General features: G+C 30.8%; 1 protein-coding gene across 1 annotated transcript; it reads right to left on the minus strand.

Moving 5' to 3' along the window:
- Nucleotides 1-541: 541 nt before the first annotated feature.
- Nucleotides 542-2,014, minus strand: LOC111911874 (uncharacterized). The gene is made up of 2 exons (XM_023907617.3): nt 1,594-2,014; nt 542-1,467 (listed from the first exon to the last, which is right to left on the minus strand). The coding sequence occupies exons 1-2, from the start codon at nt 1,676-1,678 to the stop codon at nt 725-727; spliced, it is 828 nt and encodes a 275-aa protein (XP_023763385.2). The 5' UTR covers nt 1,679-2,014; the 3' UTR covers nt 542-724.
- Nucleotides 2,015-18,987: the final 16,973 nt, after the last annotated feature.

Raw genomic sequence — 18,987 nt, forward strand, 5'->3', positions numbered from 1 at the left:
TTTGATTTTATGCATTATATCGTATATAGTTTACATTTACTATGTTTGTTTAACCTTTTGTTAAATTTAAACAAAAAAACGAATTTTTTCTCAAAAATACAGAATTATTCTTCGGATTTCAGACTTCTTGTTGAAATTCCAGAGTTTCTTTTTTCTTCCGAAATCTGAAATTTTAGTCCAACATCCGAAATGTTGGTTTGGAATCTAGAATGCCGTATCAGAATCAGTCAAAAAAATGTTTTTTCTTAATACGGAATGTCCGTTTCGGACCAAATGGTTTTTTTGTTTTTTTTTTTGTTAAAAAAAACATTAAAAAGGTGGTTAGATTAATACTTAATTTCCCTTGAATCAATTTATAATAATCATTAATTTTTACAAAAATTACTTAAGTTAACAATTCACATAGTATATGATTCTGGTTATTCAATATCTTATAAGCATTCATCACTACTCAAATGCAAAAGTCTGATCAATAAAAAAAAAAAATATATCTTTAGATTTAGAATACTTTTAATATAGTTGCATATATATATCTACAAAATGTATTAAACTTATAATACTTTATTCCCATAACCACCTACCTTAAATAACTCACCTATTAACACCACAACTCAAACCAGTCTGACCACATAAAAGCACGTTCATTTTTACGAAAAATACCCTTGGGATTTTTCACAAATGCTCGATACGATCACTTCCAAATCCCTTCAGAACACGAGATCCCTCACTTCAAAATCTCACCATTTTCTGAAAGCTCAAACAAGAACCTCGGAAGAGACGTGATCCTGGGAAGCTGTTGCACCAATTCAGAAAACGAGTCCGTTCTAGATATACCCAATTCTTCATTAGATCCAGAATTGTTCTCAGGGGTAGAGCCGTCATTTCCATCTTGCTGAGCATTTGGATACTCCTGAGGAAGCTTTGCAGACATGCTACCACTACCTTCTTCTTGAGTCATAGTTTCAGGGATCCAGTTGGCACCAAGGGTAGAACCGTCATATTGGCCTTGCATGGGGATCAGATTGGGATCAAAGCTAGAACCATCATTCACATCTTTCTGCAGGATTAGATCAGGATCAAGGACAGAACCGTCATTTATGTATTGTTGCATGATCAGATTAGGATCAAGGGTAGACTCGTCATTTTCGAATTGTTGCATGAACATATTAGGATCAAAGGTAGAATAGTCATTTCCGTATTGTTGCGGGATTAGATTTGGATCAAAGGTGGAAAAGTCATGATCATTTAAGCCTTGCTGTGGGATTAGATTAGGATCAGGGGCAAAAAAGACATTTCCATCTTGTTGACCACCTTGATAATCTTGAAGAAAGCAACAGAGGGAATTGATTCTTGATGTGAGAGTCTCTTCATCTGAATCTCCTGCTAAATTGTTGTCGCCGAGTAGCATCTGTGAAATGTTCTCAAACATATCATTTGGATTTTGCCCATCAATATCCATAGACATACCTAAAAAAAACACCACAAACAACAATTGTTACTTTCTATTACATCATGTATTTAGATGATGATGCTATAATTGGGAAAAATTTTCAACGTACAATGTTGTAATATGAAGAAATGAAGAAATAGTACCTGAACTGGAAGAGTAAACTTCTCTAGACACATCTTGATGAATCAAACCTAAGGAACTCGATCCCACATTTGTAGATGAAGCCATATGTGGAATAGTATCGATTTCTGGGAAGTTAAAGATGTTAGTGGCTGGTATATCTTGATAATTAATGGAAGGTCTTGGAGGGAAATATGGGAAGTCTAAAACTATGCCTGGTTGTTGACTCAATAAGTTGAGTCGTGGATCACATTGAATCAACTTTTCATAGTGCTTGTCAAGTACGCCTTGTGCACATTGTAGAAAATGTTGCCTACAAAAAGAAAGGAAAGTGGAGAGATATTTTTTTACCAATAATTGCAACGTACTTATATTTCATTATCGATGTGGGCAATGTGCTTTATTTTCAAAATTGTTATGGCAAAACAAATGTAAGCATGTTGCTATTATGGATAATAAATTATAAGTATGTTGCTATATATGTAAAAAAAAATGTAAACGTGTTGCTATTATCATTAAAAAGATGTAAATATGTTGCTAGTATGTAGACAAATGTAAGTACAATAAAAGGTAAAAAAATGAAGTACATTGCCTATATTGATAAAAGGAGTAAAGTACATTGTGATTTTCATCAACTTTTTTTTTTTTTTTTTTTTTTTTTTTAAATCAATGGCACTTTCTTTAAATCAAGGTTGTTAAAAGAGTAATATAATATACCTATTTATGTTCGCTTCACCATTTGTAAAATCTGAAGTTGCCCTCCATTGTGTGTGTTTTCTAGGCTGCGGGTTGATTTCTTTGAAGAAAAGTGGTGGTTTAGTAAGCTGACAATAAAAAAATAAAAAAAAACAAAGTGAGCACAAATTGACTAGGATAGTAAATTTTAAAGGGTAAAATAGTTATAAGAAAGAAAAAGAAAATATTACCACAATAGTCAAAGTTCCAAGCCCACCGGCTTCATAGTTTGCGTTGATAGCGAAGATATCCGCCCAACTAATTTCAAGTTTTTTCTTTAATCCATTATCAAGAACTTCCCACACAAGCTTATGCTTTGAAAAGTAACACTTGGCCACTAGATCACCTTCATGTTTTGACACATACTGGCAAAAAAAAATTGACAAGAAAATTGATTATCATACCGAGTATTAATGAAAAAGACATAAATACCCTCCTGATCATCAAATACAAAATACCTCCCAATGCCCAATCCTTAAAAGTAATGCTGGAAAATGAGAAGCCTTCAACTTATCAGGGGAACTTGAGGCCTGGGAACTTGAGGCATTGGCTTTTGTCCTAGCCCATGAATCTCTTCTGGTTCTTGCTTCAAGATTTTCCATGGACGAATCGCCCTTCTCAATATTGACTTGGTTGAGCCTCTTTTGAGCTAGCTCCAACAATGATGGACTCTTCCTTAAACGCAAGCCCAACGGGCTTGGTTCATCAAGTGAGTTGTACTGATATTGTGGTATTGGAGGTTCATTGCTATTAAACCTCAACTGCTAATCAAGGCATTTGCGTAAATGGTCAAAAAACACAAGATAATTAGTCAAAATGGGGGAAAAGCTGTCTTTTCGAAATTGTTATGCCTTATTGTATGTTTTGAAAATACGATGTATAAAACAAAAATGTTATGAAGCGTGTTGTATTTCTTGCATTAGATTCTAAAAGATAAGAAACATCTTTGAGCATTTATGACTAATTGAATGGTTTTTATGGTGAAGTTCTCATAATAGTATTTAGTTGTGAAAGATCAAAAGATTTATCTCAACATGATTGGTTAATCATTCACAATTACTACTACTACTACCCAACCTCTTAGAATTATCTTGACATACTATCTTTCTGTTTTAAACAATATCAATTGCGAAATTCCTAGCACGTATTTATAACCTTGTCTTATCTGTTTGGTTGGATGGAATGAAATGACAACTAATAAATAGAATGGATGAAGTAATGGAATGGACAAGGTAATGAAATGGATGATTACTATTCCATTGTCATGTAATGTTTCTAGTTATTTAGAAAAAAATATCTGATTAAATTGTGAAATTATATAAAAAATGTTTAATTAGAAATTACATAAATAAAAATGGTTATATTACAAATTTTCTTGAAAAAAAAAACAATTCCCAATTAAGGAATAAAATTTTACAAAATGGAAGGAAGCACTGGTTCATTCCATTCCATTAAACAAAACAAACAACTTTTTTCATTTCAATAAAATGAACCATTTAATTCCATCTCCGATTCCATAGTAACACTCACTTCCTTAGAAAAATTCTATCACTCAAATACTACCATATCTTACATGATTAGTCTTTTGTGATCCACATAATTTCGTAAACACGACAACATTTACTCCACAAGCAAATTAACAAATATAGCCGCTAGACTTACAAAATACTCAATTGATAGTGAGGACTAAAAAGATACGCAACTACATTCGTAATGTTTACCATTGGGAAAATATGCAAATTTAACTTCTAAAAGAAAAATAGCTACATTTGTAATGTTAAGACATGTGACTTTCTTCTAAAACAAAAGAAATACCAATGTGGAACATATACCATTTTGATCTTCAACCTTACATGATTTGATTTTAAAAGAAAAATAAAAACATGTCTTTATTATTCATGTGAAGCATTAGATAACAATGAAGAAAGAAATAAAATTGAACCAAGTTAGTTTTAGATGACGACATTCGCCACCGCTTATAATTAAAAGCAATGCTCTACAAGTGTCATGATGCATTTAATCGTTACTTTTAGTTGTTTCTTCCGTGTAAACTTAAAAGTACAACGTCAACAAGCTCAACCATTTTCAACGCGGTTTGGTGACTTGTGACGTATAGCATTGAATTATAAGTCTACGTAGTCTTTTTCTACACGACTTCATTTGATAAGTGACAACTAATCACCACCGTCAATGAAGCGGTGACTTTATTGAATCACTAAATTTTGTAGTCTTATGTAACTGCAATTTTTAATAGGAAGAAGCCTGATAACTACAAGATCATAACAAGTACTATAATGCAATAATGTCAAGTTTAAATTTCCCTACAAATAATTTTCAATTCTTGTATTCTGAAAGTAGTATATTTACATTAAAAAAAATGTAGCTTTTTTGCCGAGATGAAAGTTGTGTATATCATCATAAATCTTTCTCAAGCAAAGGAAAGTAATCGATTACAAGTCTACAACCTTCTTAACAAAATCAAGTTTAAAATAGCAATAAACTTTCAATATCGTTGCAAAAACAAACGTTTGTTTTGGTTTTACCGATTTCAAGAGGATGTATCACTAGTGAAAACCAAATTTCAAAACTATTAATGATTCATCACTTTTATGATTATAGAAAACCAAATTCAGTTTAATTAGAAGTCTTGTAAAATCTATATAGAAATTGTAAATTTGATTTTGGTGTTTTCATAGTTTACCAAAGAGCACCCATTTGATTCAACAAACTTATCACTTTTCATAGTTCACCAGAGAACACCCATTTGAATCAACAAACTTATCAGTCTTGTCATAAAAAGCAAACATACTTGTAAAACTCAGAAAAAAAAAACAACAAAAGATAATTTGTTCAAAGAACTACTTTCTTGAATTTTCATTTGCATACCTCCAAAAAAAAAAATATTTATGATTTGTTTTTGAAATTGGTTGATATAGATACTCATAAGAGTAAGAAAAATTACAAAATCTATGTTACATTGCACTTAAATTCCTCCCCTCTTCCCAATTTGACCATTTATGTTAACAAAAATTCAATAAATATCAAATGAAAACAATGTAGTTGACATGATTGCAAGAAGAAACTTTTTTATTGAACCATTAAAATCACGTCATAAACTCCCCCCAAAAGATGATAATCTTTTAATAAAACAGATAATTAAACACCAAATATAAGTATTAACAGTAAAAATAAAAATATACCTGAGTACTCGTTCCAGAAGAAGATGCTTTCCACCGTTTAGGAAATGGGTCCTGCTCGGGAGTCTCAGTGGAGTACATCAAATGCTCTTCCATGGGAAACGGTTTCACTTCCGGCTCCGGCAATTGCCAGACATTGTTGTTTTCCGACGACATGAACTGGACCATTAACAGAAAAAAAATACAGCGGAGTTGTGTAAATAAATTAAAGCAAAATCAGTTTAGCGGAGAAGAAGAAGAAGAAGAATAAAATCTGAATTGGAATGAAAAACTTGAGATTCTTGTGTTCAAAAATTGCAAGGTTCCATATGTATATTCTGAGAAACCGAGAGAAAAGCTGGAGTCAGAAAATGCAAGAGTGTTGCTACGTGTAATATACCGAAATTTGAGTATGTGAAATTACCAAAATGCCCTTGGACTTTAATTAAAGCAAGCTGTGGGTCCCTTCTCCCCCCTTAAAATAGTCTGTTTCGTTATTTTAAATGATTTATTGATGAATAAAAGTTTGGGAAAAATGATTTAGGTTGTATTTTTTTTTTTTTTTTTATTTATTTATTTTTTTTTATTATTTATGTATTTAGATAATTTTTTTTATATAATTAAAAAACGAACTTGTTAAAAGTGTTCAAATATTATTATTTTTAATGGTTATATTAGGTTACAATTTATTTGATGTATATTTATCTACATGACAAATTAAAACGATAAATAATATAGGTGCGTAATTATTTATTTGTTTTATTCATATTTAGACAATTTCTTATTTTCTGTATGCTATTAAATATTAATCGTCAATCCTGTTACAAGTGTACAAAGTTATTTATGACGAACATTAAGTTTTTTTTTTTTTTTTTTTTTTGGATAAAGCAACTATTATCGATTATGAATTATCATACATACTTATAAAGCTAGCATTTTTTCTTGAATCTTATGCATTTGAAACCCTCATTTTTTAACTTTCTCAAACCACATTCATTTGAACCCCCCCCCCCCCCCCCCCCCCCCCTTTTTAACTAATGCAACTCAAAAGTTTTCTTAATTATGATTTAACACTCAAAAGTTTTATAACTTATATTATGTTTAATTAGCATTTAGTGAAAAATTTACTATAAAAAGGTCAATCTTTTGTGTTATATAAAATCTTACATGTAAGAAGGATGTGTTTTGCTTGAAATATCTTTCAACCAAAATAAATGAAGTTTTTCTATTCTTTTTTTATATTCAGTTTCTCATTTAATCGTTATATGTGATTTGTATGTATTATTCAATTTTGAATGTGACTCTCCAAACATCAACGTTTTACTTGGAATATCTTTCTGATTCTTCTTTTTCAAGAAAAATATTTTGATTGCAGGTTAGTGAAGAATTGTCATCAAGTTTCTATGGTTGAATGATGTTAAATGAAGAAAGAAGATTCAGAAAACAAATATAGTTTTTTTTTGTTTGAGCAAAGTTGATGAATATTAGTTTTTTTCTTTTGATTTAAATATATGTTTATTTAACATCTTTATTTATATATTCAGCCACCCAATGCTCTTACTTATTTGATTGTAGTTTTTCTATTCTGATTATGTTTATTTTCTATTATTTTTTTGTTAGGTTATCCTACACAACATATTTAAAAGATAACATAATTTTTAACATTTGATATGTAATTATGATAGACTTATCATGATATGTTCTTCATATGAAAGCAATTTATCCATATTACTACGACAAGAATTACATATGACATTTACGAATATATATATATATATATATATATATATATATATATATATATATATATATATATATATATATATATATATATATTATATGTTATTTGTTTAATATGTATATACACTTATGTATGTTATAAATTTATAATTAAATATCTTTATGTTTAATAATTGAAGCGATTAAAATGATGCATCAAAACCAATTATTTAGACGAATATAATAATAATAATAATAATAATAATAATAATAATAATAATAATATTAATAATAATAATAAATACACATTTCCAAGTACCGCATTCATTTGAAACTTACACTACAGTTCAAGAGTTTTCTAATTTATGTATATTTATTAATTACAACTCAAGAGTTTTTAACTTATGATTATTAATTAGTAATCACTAATAACTTTTTATTTTCCTTTCTTTTATAAGGTTGTAACGTTTTGATCATTAAAAACATTAATGTATTTGAAGATATTTGTGATTTAAATATGAAGAGTTAATATAAATGTTATAATATATGTTTTAGTGTTTTTTATGTTATTAAAAGTTATAGTGTTTATTTTTTATATTTTTTATTATTCGTTGCATATATATCTTTTTTAATACAAATGTTATAATAGATGTTTTTCTATTTTTATGTTTTTAAAAGTTGCAGTGCATACTTTTTGTTACCCGTTATATTATCATTCATTTGATATATAATTTACACAATTTTAAACGGTTTATAAAATGATCAAATAGTTGTATATATCACAATGACTTAAAAATTAAACTATAATGTATAATAAAACTAATATGGTAACTATATGTTTGCTTTACTACTAACATTTTGTTTCAAAGTAGAAATATTAAATAATAATTTGGTAAAAAATATTATTTTAGCTATATAATTCTATTCTCGCGCAACGCACGGGGATTCACCAAGTATAATAATAACAAGAACCATTTATCCATTTGCTTATCTTGATACTCATTTTTCTTTGTTCCAAATGTTTATGGCTATAAATAATTCAATAGCCACAATGTGCTTTGTGGAGATGTGTACCATAAGGTCACAACATGTAGTATCTGTGTATTCTACAAGTAAAACACTTTGAGATAAAAATAGTTTGAAGGCATATAATTTTGAGTAAATTACTGAAATCATTCGTATGGTTTGATCAAAATTACACATTTGGTCCCTAATCTTTTTTTTGCACTCGGATCGTCCATTTGGTTCGATTTTGTTACGTTTTTCATCTCTATGGTTTGGTCAAAATTGCACGTTTGGTCCCTACCTTTATGTATATAAGGGACAAAAAACGCAACAAAATCAAACCATAGGGACGATCTGAGTGCAAAAATAATGTTAGGGACCAAACATGCAATTTTTACCAAACCATAGGGACGATTTCAATAATTTACTCTATAATTTTTCATAAATCATGATCATCTTGCATTCATTCATACTTACTCTATATAGGTGAAGAGACCACATACTTGTATATATGTATTTTTTTTCCATATATATATATATATATATATATATATATATATATATAGAGAGAGAGAGAGAGAGAGAGAGAGAGAGAGAGTTAGGTTCCAATGTTTTTACTATTCATTGTGTGCATGTATGATTGATTCTGGACCAATCATTTTATTTATTTTAAGAAAATAATTAATACATATTATTAAATGCTGGAGATTTAATTAATACTCATTATATCTTCAAAATGTAATATGCATTAATTACTTTCTTAAAATAATTAAAATGATTGGTCCATAATCAATCATACATGCACACACTAGATAGTTAGAACATTATAACCTAACCCTATATATATATATATATATATATATATATATATATATATATATATATATATATATATATATATAGGTAGGTAGGTAGGTAGGTTCAAGTGTTTCTCACATCTATTGTATGCTAGAATGCACCAATAAGATTTTTGGTAAACATTAAATGCATATTAAATGATATCCAAACTTATAATTCTTTTTTATGAAAATTAATTAAATAAGTCATTAATGTTAATAATAATATTATTTCAGAATAATTTCATATATAGAATAATAAGAGTGTATTCTAGCAGAACGAGAGTATATTCTACTAGAATACACCTTCATTCTTCATATTCCATACAACTTTATTATATTTTAAGTGAGTGAGTCCTGAAAGAATGTTATTGCTGACATAAAAAAACCTAGATATGATATTTATTCTGAAAGAATGTTATTGCTGACATTAATGACGAATTTAGTTAGTTTCCATAAAGAGAAAATTATAATTATGGATATCATTTAATATACATACAATTATGGAAATCATTTAGTATCTATCTTTATTTAATTAAATAATAATTAAATTTTACTAAATTTCTATTGGTACATTCTAGCACACAATAAATGTAAAAAATAATTTAACCCAGCCCTATATATATATATATATATATATATATATATATATATATATATATATATATATATATATATATATATATATATATATATATATAGAGAGAGAGAGAGAGAGAGAGAGAGAGTCAATATCAAATAAGATTTTGGTAGGAAGGTAAGAATTTTTTTTTCTACATATTATTTTAGCGAACAAACAAAATGAATAATTAGATAATTCAAAAGTTTGATGATTCACTAGAAAAAATTTCCAAAAAACATCTTAATTATTAAATTTTAAGTAAATTAAGAAAACTTCACTTTTTATGACAATTTTAATGAATAACGACAAAATCATTGTATAAATGAATCATCAAGATGTTTTTTTTGTGAATCATGTTATTTTTAATTCATCTAGTGATTCATTTGTATTGTTCGTCAAAAAAATATGTAGAAAATTTTCTTACCTTCCTACCAAAAAAAATTTCTTACCGGATATATATATATATATATATATATATATATATATATATATATATATATATATATATATATATATATATATATATTCAAATGTTTCTACTATCTATTGTGTGAATCAATGTTTTAAAAACCGGTTTTTTAGTTGAACTGGTATGGTGAGCGGTTCCCAGTTCAACCGGTTTAACCGGTACGACCGCCGAGTGAACCTGTCACACCCCCGAACCAGACGGCGAAAACGTCCGGGGGCTGTCGTGACTCAATTGCATACCATAACATTGAATATATATGAAACATAACAACATTCGTCATCATTCATTAACATAGTACAACCAGTAGTGTTTACATGTCATACATTGTTTAAACATTACATTCCCAAAAATTAAATTGTTTGATTCGTACATAAATAAACTGCAACCGTCACTGAATATGGTTTCCCTTGATTCACTGGTTCCCTGAGAATACAAGTATTTTGAAAAACGTCAACATATGAAATATTGGTGAGTTCATAAGTAGTGTTTGAAATCGAATGTTTGTATTGTTTGAAAAACCACCAGAAAATCCGATATTTTCTGAAAAGAAAAGCTTTTGAAAACGTTTGTGAAGATCCATAAGTATGCTTGTTTGTTTCTATACTTGTGACAAAAAAAATGTTCATTGAAGATGTATGCATTTCAAATCTGTATGTATTAAAAACCCTAGGAAAACCCGATGTTCCCCTAGTTCCTTTGAAATCCATTAAGTTGCGTTGAAACCATTACAAAGATAGAAGTGTCAGTCCCAGGCGACGTTGGAAGGTTCTCGAGCAGGATTATTTACTACAAACCCGCGTTACACAAACGCCCAGTTTATAGTTATACTAACGATTCCCGAAGGCGTCGTCAGTACTAATCGCGTTATCCAATCGCCCTGACTAGGTGTAGTCCCACATCCGAAGAGAAAGAGGACACGAAGGCCTCGATGACTCTATAAATCGGTTGGGGATAATATGCGTGCGAGGGGTCCCCGACCCGCCTCGTAAAATATGCAGACTTTTCTAGCAATACCAAGGACCCTTGGGGACCAGTGGTATACAAGCCATTGAAAGTCCCTCTACGTTGTGCCAAGTCGGTGAAACTCAACACCTCGTAGAAAAATATGCGTCTTCGGGCCTTAAGATCAGGTCATTGGGCTAGCTAGGCCCAACAAGCAAGATTTTACACTTTTGGGGCCCGAAGATGGTGCGTAGACGTCTGTGCACACTCGTATGTAAGCTAAGTTCCCAAACGTTATGTGTATGAATCGTAGTATCGAAGAGTTAGTAGTTGTAGATTTCTATTGGCTCGAGACCGAGCCAATTCGTTTAACAACGACTTTTGGTATTGCAATGAGTTGTATTTCGTCGATAGTAACGGTGCCATTATTTGATCAAATTGTACTTATTGAATTAGCCTTGAAATATTTCTGTTTTCAGCCCCTCATTGTTTGTAAAATTTACATTTTCAACCCTTTTACTAAATACTTCCCGGTTTGGTCCTTGAACTAATTTTCTTGACATTTTAACCCCAAAAATTATTGAAATTATTATTTTTCAGCATATTTATCATAGAAAACAGTTTAAGTCCCTGAAAAAGCAGTTTTCTCGGTTTTAATCCCTTCTTTTCGCAACTTTGACAATTTTGGCCCAAATTGGAAATTTTTTGCAACTTTGGTCCTTTTTAATTTAAAAAGCATTTTAAACCTTAGAAAAGGGTTTGGAACACTTATAGTCCACTGTTTTACAGAAAATCACAGTTTTAGCCCTCCAAAACAGAAAAATTCGCATAATGGGCCTCATTGGGCCGAAATTTTCATTTTTAGCCCATTAAGCTTGAAATTCATGTTTTTAATCCTCTAATTAAGTGTATTTCCAGAAATTGATTTATGGAAACTGTTTTGGCACACTTCACCCATCAGAATCTGTGAAATGTCAATTTGGGACCTTAATTTTGTATTTTTCACATTTTTGGCCCAAAATTTGTGTTTTTAACCCAAAGAAAATTATTACTAAACCACTTAGCCATTTTTCTTGAAACACTTTGTGTGTAGAAATATATTTGAGGCTAAGATCATAAAACATAAGTTATATCTCGGTTTTGAGGGGTTTTATGGCTAGATCCAACATTAAAACACATAGACGCATACATATAAGCATGGAAAACATACAAGGCATACAAACACATATAGATCTACACTTTCACTTGTATTCCCCCCCCCCCCCCCCCCCCACAAAACTCATAAAAACAGAAAATAGGGGGTATGAAGCTCACCTTGGGGTGTTGATTCGGTTTTGCAAGGAAAAATGGAAGGAAAATGAAGTGTTTTTGGCCTTGGCTCCCTTTGATGAAGATCTCGAGTTTTGAGATGGTTCTAGGGTGCAAGATCACGATTTTTGCATGGATTAGGAAGAGATTTTTGATAAATAAGGAGTACAAGTCATAGATCCAAGCAAAACCTTACCTTAGATGATGATTTTTGTGGAAGAACTTCCTTGAATGCTTCCTATTTTTCGAGATTTTGGAGAGGGAAGAAGGGAGTGTTCTTGAGTGAATCTAGAGAGAGTTGAGATATTTTTGGAGTGTGTATGTGTGTATGGCCGAGAGTGAGAGAGAGGAGAGAAGTGAGGTGATTTTGAAGTGATGCTTGCATGGGAAAAGGGAATATCTTGCATGGAGATCCTATGGACAATAATGAGGTGGCATGTGAAAGTCAAACCCTCCTCTTGGGCTTGATGTGGGCCGAAAACATGGAAGGAAAAGGAAATTTTTGGGCTTTTTGCTCCTAAGCCCAATATTAATGTTAATTAGGGTGTGTTTTATGCTTAAAAGAATGTAGTAGGATTTTTATGTTTTTATTGGACTAGTTTAGGTTATTCATGTATCAAGGCTCTTAATCCATTTCATTCTAGGCCCAACATGACCTAAAATGTTAAAATAAATAAGTGTGGGTCCAATTAGAGCCCAATTAGGGTTCTAAGCCCATGATAATCTAATTGGAAGCTTATTGGTCCGTTTGGATCCAATAAGGAAGTTCTAGTCCAAAATAGACTTAACAAGAACTTCTAGGGTTTTCCAATTGTTTGATGACTACTTGTAGTACTAGCATAATGTATTTACTTGAAGTTTTTGATTCACATTAACTTGCATGTTTAGATCACATGACACAAAATTTCCAGTTGTGACAGAACCGGTTTCTATATTTTTCATGTATTTTTCTATTTTCCTACACATACATACATATATATATTTTATGAATTTGATGTTTACAAATTCAAACATTAAAAATACATATAAAAATAAGTTGTAAATGAATTCAAATACATTAAAATAACACATAACCATAAGTTTTAATGTTTTGCATCAAATCATATACGTCAAAAAGAAATAAAATATAATATCGAAACCAAATATAATATTAGATTAATACAACCATATCAAAAAACTTTATAACATTTACCATATGTTTTTATTTAGAGAAAACTAAATAGATTTAGAAAAAAAATAATCAAAGTTTAGTATGTAAATGGTTTTTTCATGTGTATTTATTCGTTTTAACCGGTTCAACCGGTTTATTTTGACCGGTTCAACCGGTTTTTTCTAAAAACCGGCCGGTTCACTCCGGTTCAAAAATTAATATAAAACCGGTGATAGTTGAACCGCTCCTTCCTCCGGTTCCCGGTCTAACCGGTTAGACCGGCCGGTTCAAACCGGTTTTTAAAACACTGGTTCGAATGTAAGATTGATTCTATACCAATCATTTTAGTTATTTTAAGAAAATAATTAATGCATATTTCATGATGAGATATGCATTAATTATTTTCTTAAAATAACTAAAATGATTAGTACAGAATCCATTGTACATGCACACAATAGATAGTTAGAACACAATAACCTAACACTATATATATATATATATATATATATATATATATATATATATATATATATATATATATATATATATGACGGTTCAAATGTGAACGATAAATAAAATGAGAACGTAAAAACACTAATTTATGTTATTAGTTTGCTATGAATTTTGTAGGTACAACTTTATTTAATTATTCATCAATGAATATATAAACAATCACACATTAATATTCATATTAAAATTTACTAAATTACTACGTATATGTAAAATTTATAGTGGAATTATAACATAAAAATGAATATATGAATATTATATGTTAATATTCACATTATAATTACTACAATATTATACACATTAAATTCAAAGCAGAATAATAACATAAAAACGGTGTCCTCGCGTTCTCAATGAATCTATGAATATTATATGTTTATATTCACGTTATAATTACTAATATATATATATATATATATATATATATATATATATATATATATATATATATATATATATATATATATATATATATATATATATATATATATATATATATATATATATATATAGAGGTAGTGTATGTTTCTTAATAGGTAGGCTTCATTATGTGGTCATGGATATCGACTATTTAGACTATTTACGAGAGTCTTTGGTCAGGATACTATCTCTCATTAAGCATAAATTAGTTTACTCATTTCGAGTTTGTATCCATATAGTTATAAAGGCTATTAATTAATAGACCCGGAACGATACTAATCATATCCTCATCAGGAGCTTTACATTGACACATGTGAAGATCATAAATGATTGCAATAGTCTAGCATTTGGGGAGATTTTTGTTTGATTTTTCCTTGAGATGTTAACATCTAGTTAGTATGTGACTAGAAACACCCCTTGCACAAACTATTTGTAAATAGTTAACGAACTTAAGTTTAAGTTTTCAAAAATCATATATGTTTGCAGAAATTAGGATCCCAACCATTACAAAATCCATTCTAAAAAATATTTAATTTTTAGTTTGTTCAAGGTAGTAGCTAGTTCATACATATCAAAAAGTGAAAGTAAACATTACAATTCGATGGCCTTCTTAAATGTTCCAAAATAACTTCAAACTCCTGCTAGACTCTAATCTCGATACAAAAAGATTATGAAAATGATGTCTAGTGAGTTAATCTTGAAGGTGACTGTAACACCTATTTTTCATATATATTTTGTTGTAAAGTGTGTCCAAGGTCATTAACTATTTGGTGATATTTCTAATAATAACAATGTCCTCCTGGGTTGCCCTTAAGACTCAAATTAAGTAGAATAAAGGAGGAATTAGTTTATTAATTATTATGGTTTAATAATTAATTAGAAACTAATTGGAAAAACAATTTGGCAATCAATTAATAGTTTAATTAATAAAAGGATTGAATATCAATTAATCAATAGCTGATTAACCGGGAATATTCCAGAACCCTAGAAAGAAGGATTGTGGACGAAAATTCCTTTGGATAAGGTGGAATTTCGCTCATAGTGTTGTCCATCCCACATAGGCTTAAGGATAAAACCCTAGAAGGTATCCAAGACTATAAATAGGGCCTTAGGGATCCATTCTTCCTTGCTCATTCTTGGCTTGATTTTTCGCCACCTCTTTCTCCCTCCTTGTGGAAGAACTCTCCTTATAGTTCATCCCCTCCTAGTTGTTTTTTATTCTACTCTTTTGAGTTCATTGGGAGTGAATTAAGAGAGGGATTATGGTTTGGGTCCTGATCATCCAAACAAGCTAGTACACATGAGAGCTCAAGTGCGAATATATTTGGCTGCAAAAGAGGTTTGTGATTCTTTCTTTGTGTTTTCGTATATTTAAGGTAGAAGTAATTAGTATGAAACCATAGATCCATAGGTTGTATGTACACTTAGGTATTTCATAGTTTCAATTTTTCTGCCATCTAGTTTAGAGTGTATTTGATGTGTAGAAAACCTAACATATTTTAATTGCTTGTGTTTTAATTCATTTATTTAAGATTAAAGGTTTTTAGAGGGAAGCAACTCCACGATGTGGCCAAGCCTTGTTCGCGGTGTGAAGGGAACCCTTAGTCGCGACGCGACCATGTATAGATTGTGGTGTGATATTGATTTTGCACAAAACCCTAGTTCAGTCTAATCCTCAACCTCCATCCTCATAACAAAACCCTATCATCATACCCTATTCTCCTTCTATTCTTGGGCATGTAGTGCGTTTCTTGGTGAAGAAGCAAGCATTTGGTGTTAAGGAAAGCATATCCATCAAGTTTCTACCTTCTAGCGACCTTTCTCAAGCTCTATAAGTCTTTAAGTTCCAACCTTTAGGGTTCATGCATGTTAGATCTAATTTTTTTTGCTTTATTTGGTCCATTTTGGTATTGTATCCTTAGAGTTTGGAAACTCCAAGTCATAAAAATTTATTGGTATAACTTTATGGAGATTTTGAGGATAGATGTGTCCTTACTTATCCTTCCAAATGATCCATGCAAGAAGATTGTGGTATTTTGATCCCATTTTGACCTAGGTTTAGAGTTGGTGATGTTTGTGACATTCAAATGGATAAAGTTTGAAACTTTATCCATTAAGACCATATTTCATTGAGATTTGGAATAAGGGATTAAGTTCTTAATGCAAAGACTAACATCTAATTGAAAACGACCAAGGATAGGTAGTGAGGCGTAGGTTAATTGGGCTTCATGATTGTTTTTGTCATCTAGTGAACGCAACACCACTAGGATTGGGTCGAGGCGCATTAATCGTTGACCATTGACTTTGATCATTTGAAAGTTGACTTTTTGACCGAGTTGACTTTTGGTCAAACTTTGATGGTTTTGAGCTATAGACTAAGGTTGGAGCTTTGTTTGGTTCTAGGTAGTTCATGTTAGTTGGTTCAAGCAATTGTGCTTGTGAGACTACAGTTGTTAGCATCATGTGACTTTTCTAACTATACTATGTAGGATATTATATGTCTTGTTTATAGATGGTCTTCGTGATTTATGTATGAAAGACAATAGTTGGATCATATTAAATATATGAAAGACTATGATTGGATCATAGCAATTATTGTTGGATTAGTGTCTAAGCCCGTAACTATATTTGGTATGTACTTGACCCAGTTGTGCATGGTCATTTTGGGTTGCCTTCTCCAAAGCGACTTGACAAGGTAATTTAAGAAGAGAGAGAATATTATGGTTTATTAATATATTATAAGAATAATATATTAAAGGAGAAATCATATTTATTTAATTAGTATTCGTCATACATTAATTAGGAATTAATTTGGTGACTAAAAGAGATTAATTAAATAAAGGGGTATAAACTGTCAAATGCATGATAGTTGAGTTTTGGGCTGGGAAACCTAATGGACTAAGGGGAGAACGAAATTATGATGGGGATCCATCATATTTTCGTCCAAAGGCCCTAATCTAGAAGGTTCTATGGGCTGCTTGGTGATTAAGTTGTCCATTAGGGTTTAGCCTGAAACCTTAGCAGCCAGCAGTATACATAAGACCCCTAGGCTATGGATATCGGCTACACTGGCTTCCAAGGAAACCCTAGAGCCGATTTTAGCATCTCTCACCCTCTCTCATATTTCCTTCTTGCTTGTGGGGTTTGTGAACCATTAGAGGAGTTACAATTGTGACTCAAAGCTCAAGATCGAGAAGATTACAAGGATTCAAGCTGCTTGAAAGAGGTCTCTTGGGTTTTGAGCATTCTAACACTCCTAAGTGTACATGAAACCCTAAATACCTTGGATTTATGTTTTCTCTATTATACATACAAATATGAACATCCAAGTTATTACCCTAATCTAGCATACAAAACAATGAATATAACAAGATAGAATACATACCTCTTTGATGTAGAATGTCTTCATGAAGCTTGAGTGCCTAGTGCCTCAAGTGTGACACCTCAAATGGTTCACACAACACCAAATACACTTGGAATAACTTGAGAGAAATCCACAACTCATGAAATCGGCTAGCCCTTTTTTTACACACACTAGTGGCCGATTTTGGTGAATAATATGATGCTTATATAGTGTGTTACAATTAGGGTTACACCATGTAAACCCTAATTGTCATGACCTTTCATTTCCATGACCCATGGGTTATGTAACCTCCATGGAGCATCCTATGGGTTTAACCCAACTTGATTATCCATGGAGCTTTGGCCCACTATATAAGTTATGGATGATTTGCACAATCAACCCATATATTTAATTAATCTTCTTTTGATCGCATAATTAATTCTAAATTAATTCTTGATCAATACTAATTAAATATTATTATTCTTATTATTAATATACTAGAACTTATAATATATTAATAACCACAAGTGTCTTATTTCTCTCATTTAGTCTATCCAAGTGCATGATGCCATGCAACCCAAATGGACCATGTCGGGTCGGGTCAAGTCTTACCAATTATAGTTATGGACTTAGACATTAATCCAACAGTCTCCCACTTAGATAAGTCTAAAACTATTATTGCGTATGACTTCAAGAACTGACTGGCAATCATAGCTCTCAAAAGCTTCTGCCGAACTCTGACCTTGTAGATGAACTCTGACCTTTGTCAATGACTTGTCCATTAGATAAGGGATCATATATTCCTCCATTCTAGATATCATATGGACCGATACATGGATTATAATCATTCTCTCTGTCCATTTGTTGTTTCCCGATTTCCGATTTATGGTGACTGACTAATTGAACAAATCAAATCAGTCCTAGCCCGACCGAGCACTTCCATTTGTCATCATCAAATCATCGAGGGGCCCACAGATATCGCTTTTATCCCGAAGGTAAAAGGAATGGATAAACTTCGACTCATATGGCTTGTTCTACTACTTGTTGAATCATACACAAAGGCACGTTTTATAACACCGAGTTACTGAATGCGTTTTCGTGCAATCAATGTACAACCAACTCATAGTAACAACTCATATCTCTAGGTTTGAAGAATATAAGATATTATCGTCTCATGATCACCCG

This window comes from Lactuca sativa, chromosome 7 (assembly GCF_002870075.4).
Source record: "Lactuca sativa cultivar Salinas chromosome 7, Lsat_Salinas_v11, whole genome shotgun sequence".
NCBI lineage: Eukaryota > Viridiplantae > Streptophyta > Magnoliopsida > Asterales > Asteraceae > Lactuca > Lactuca sativa.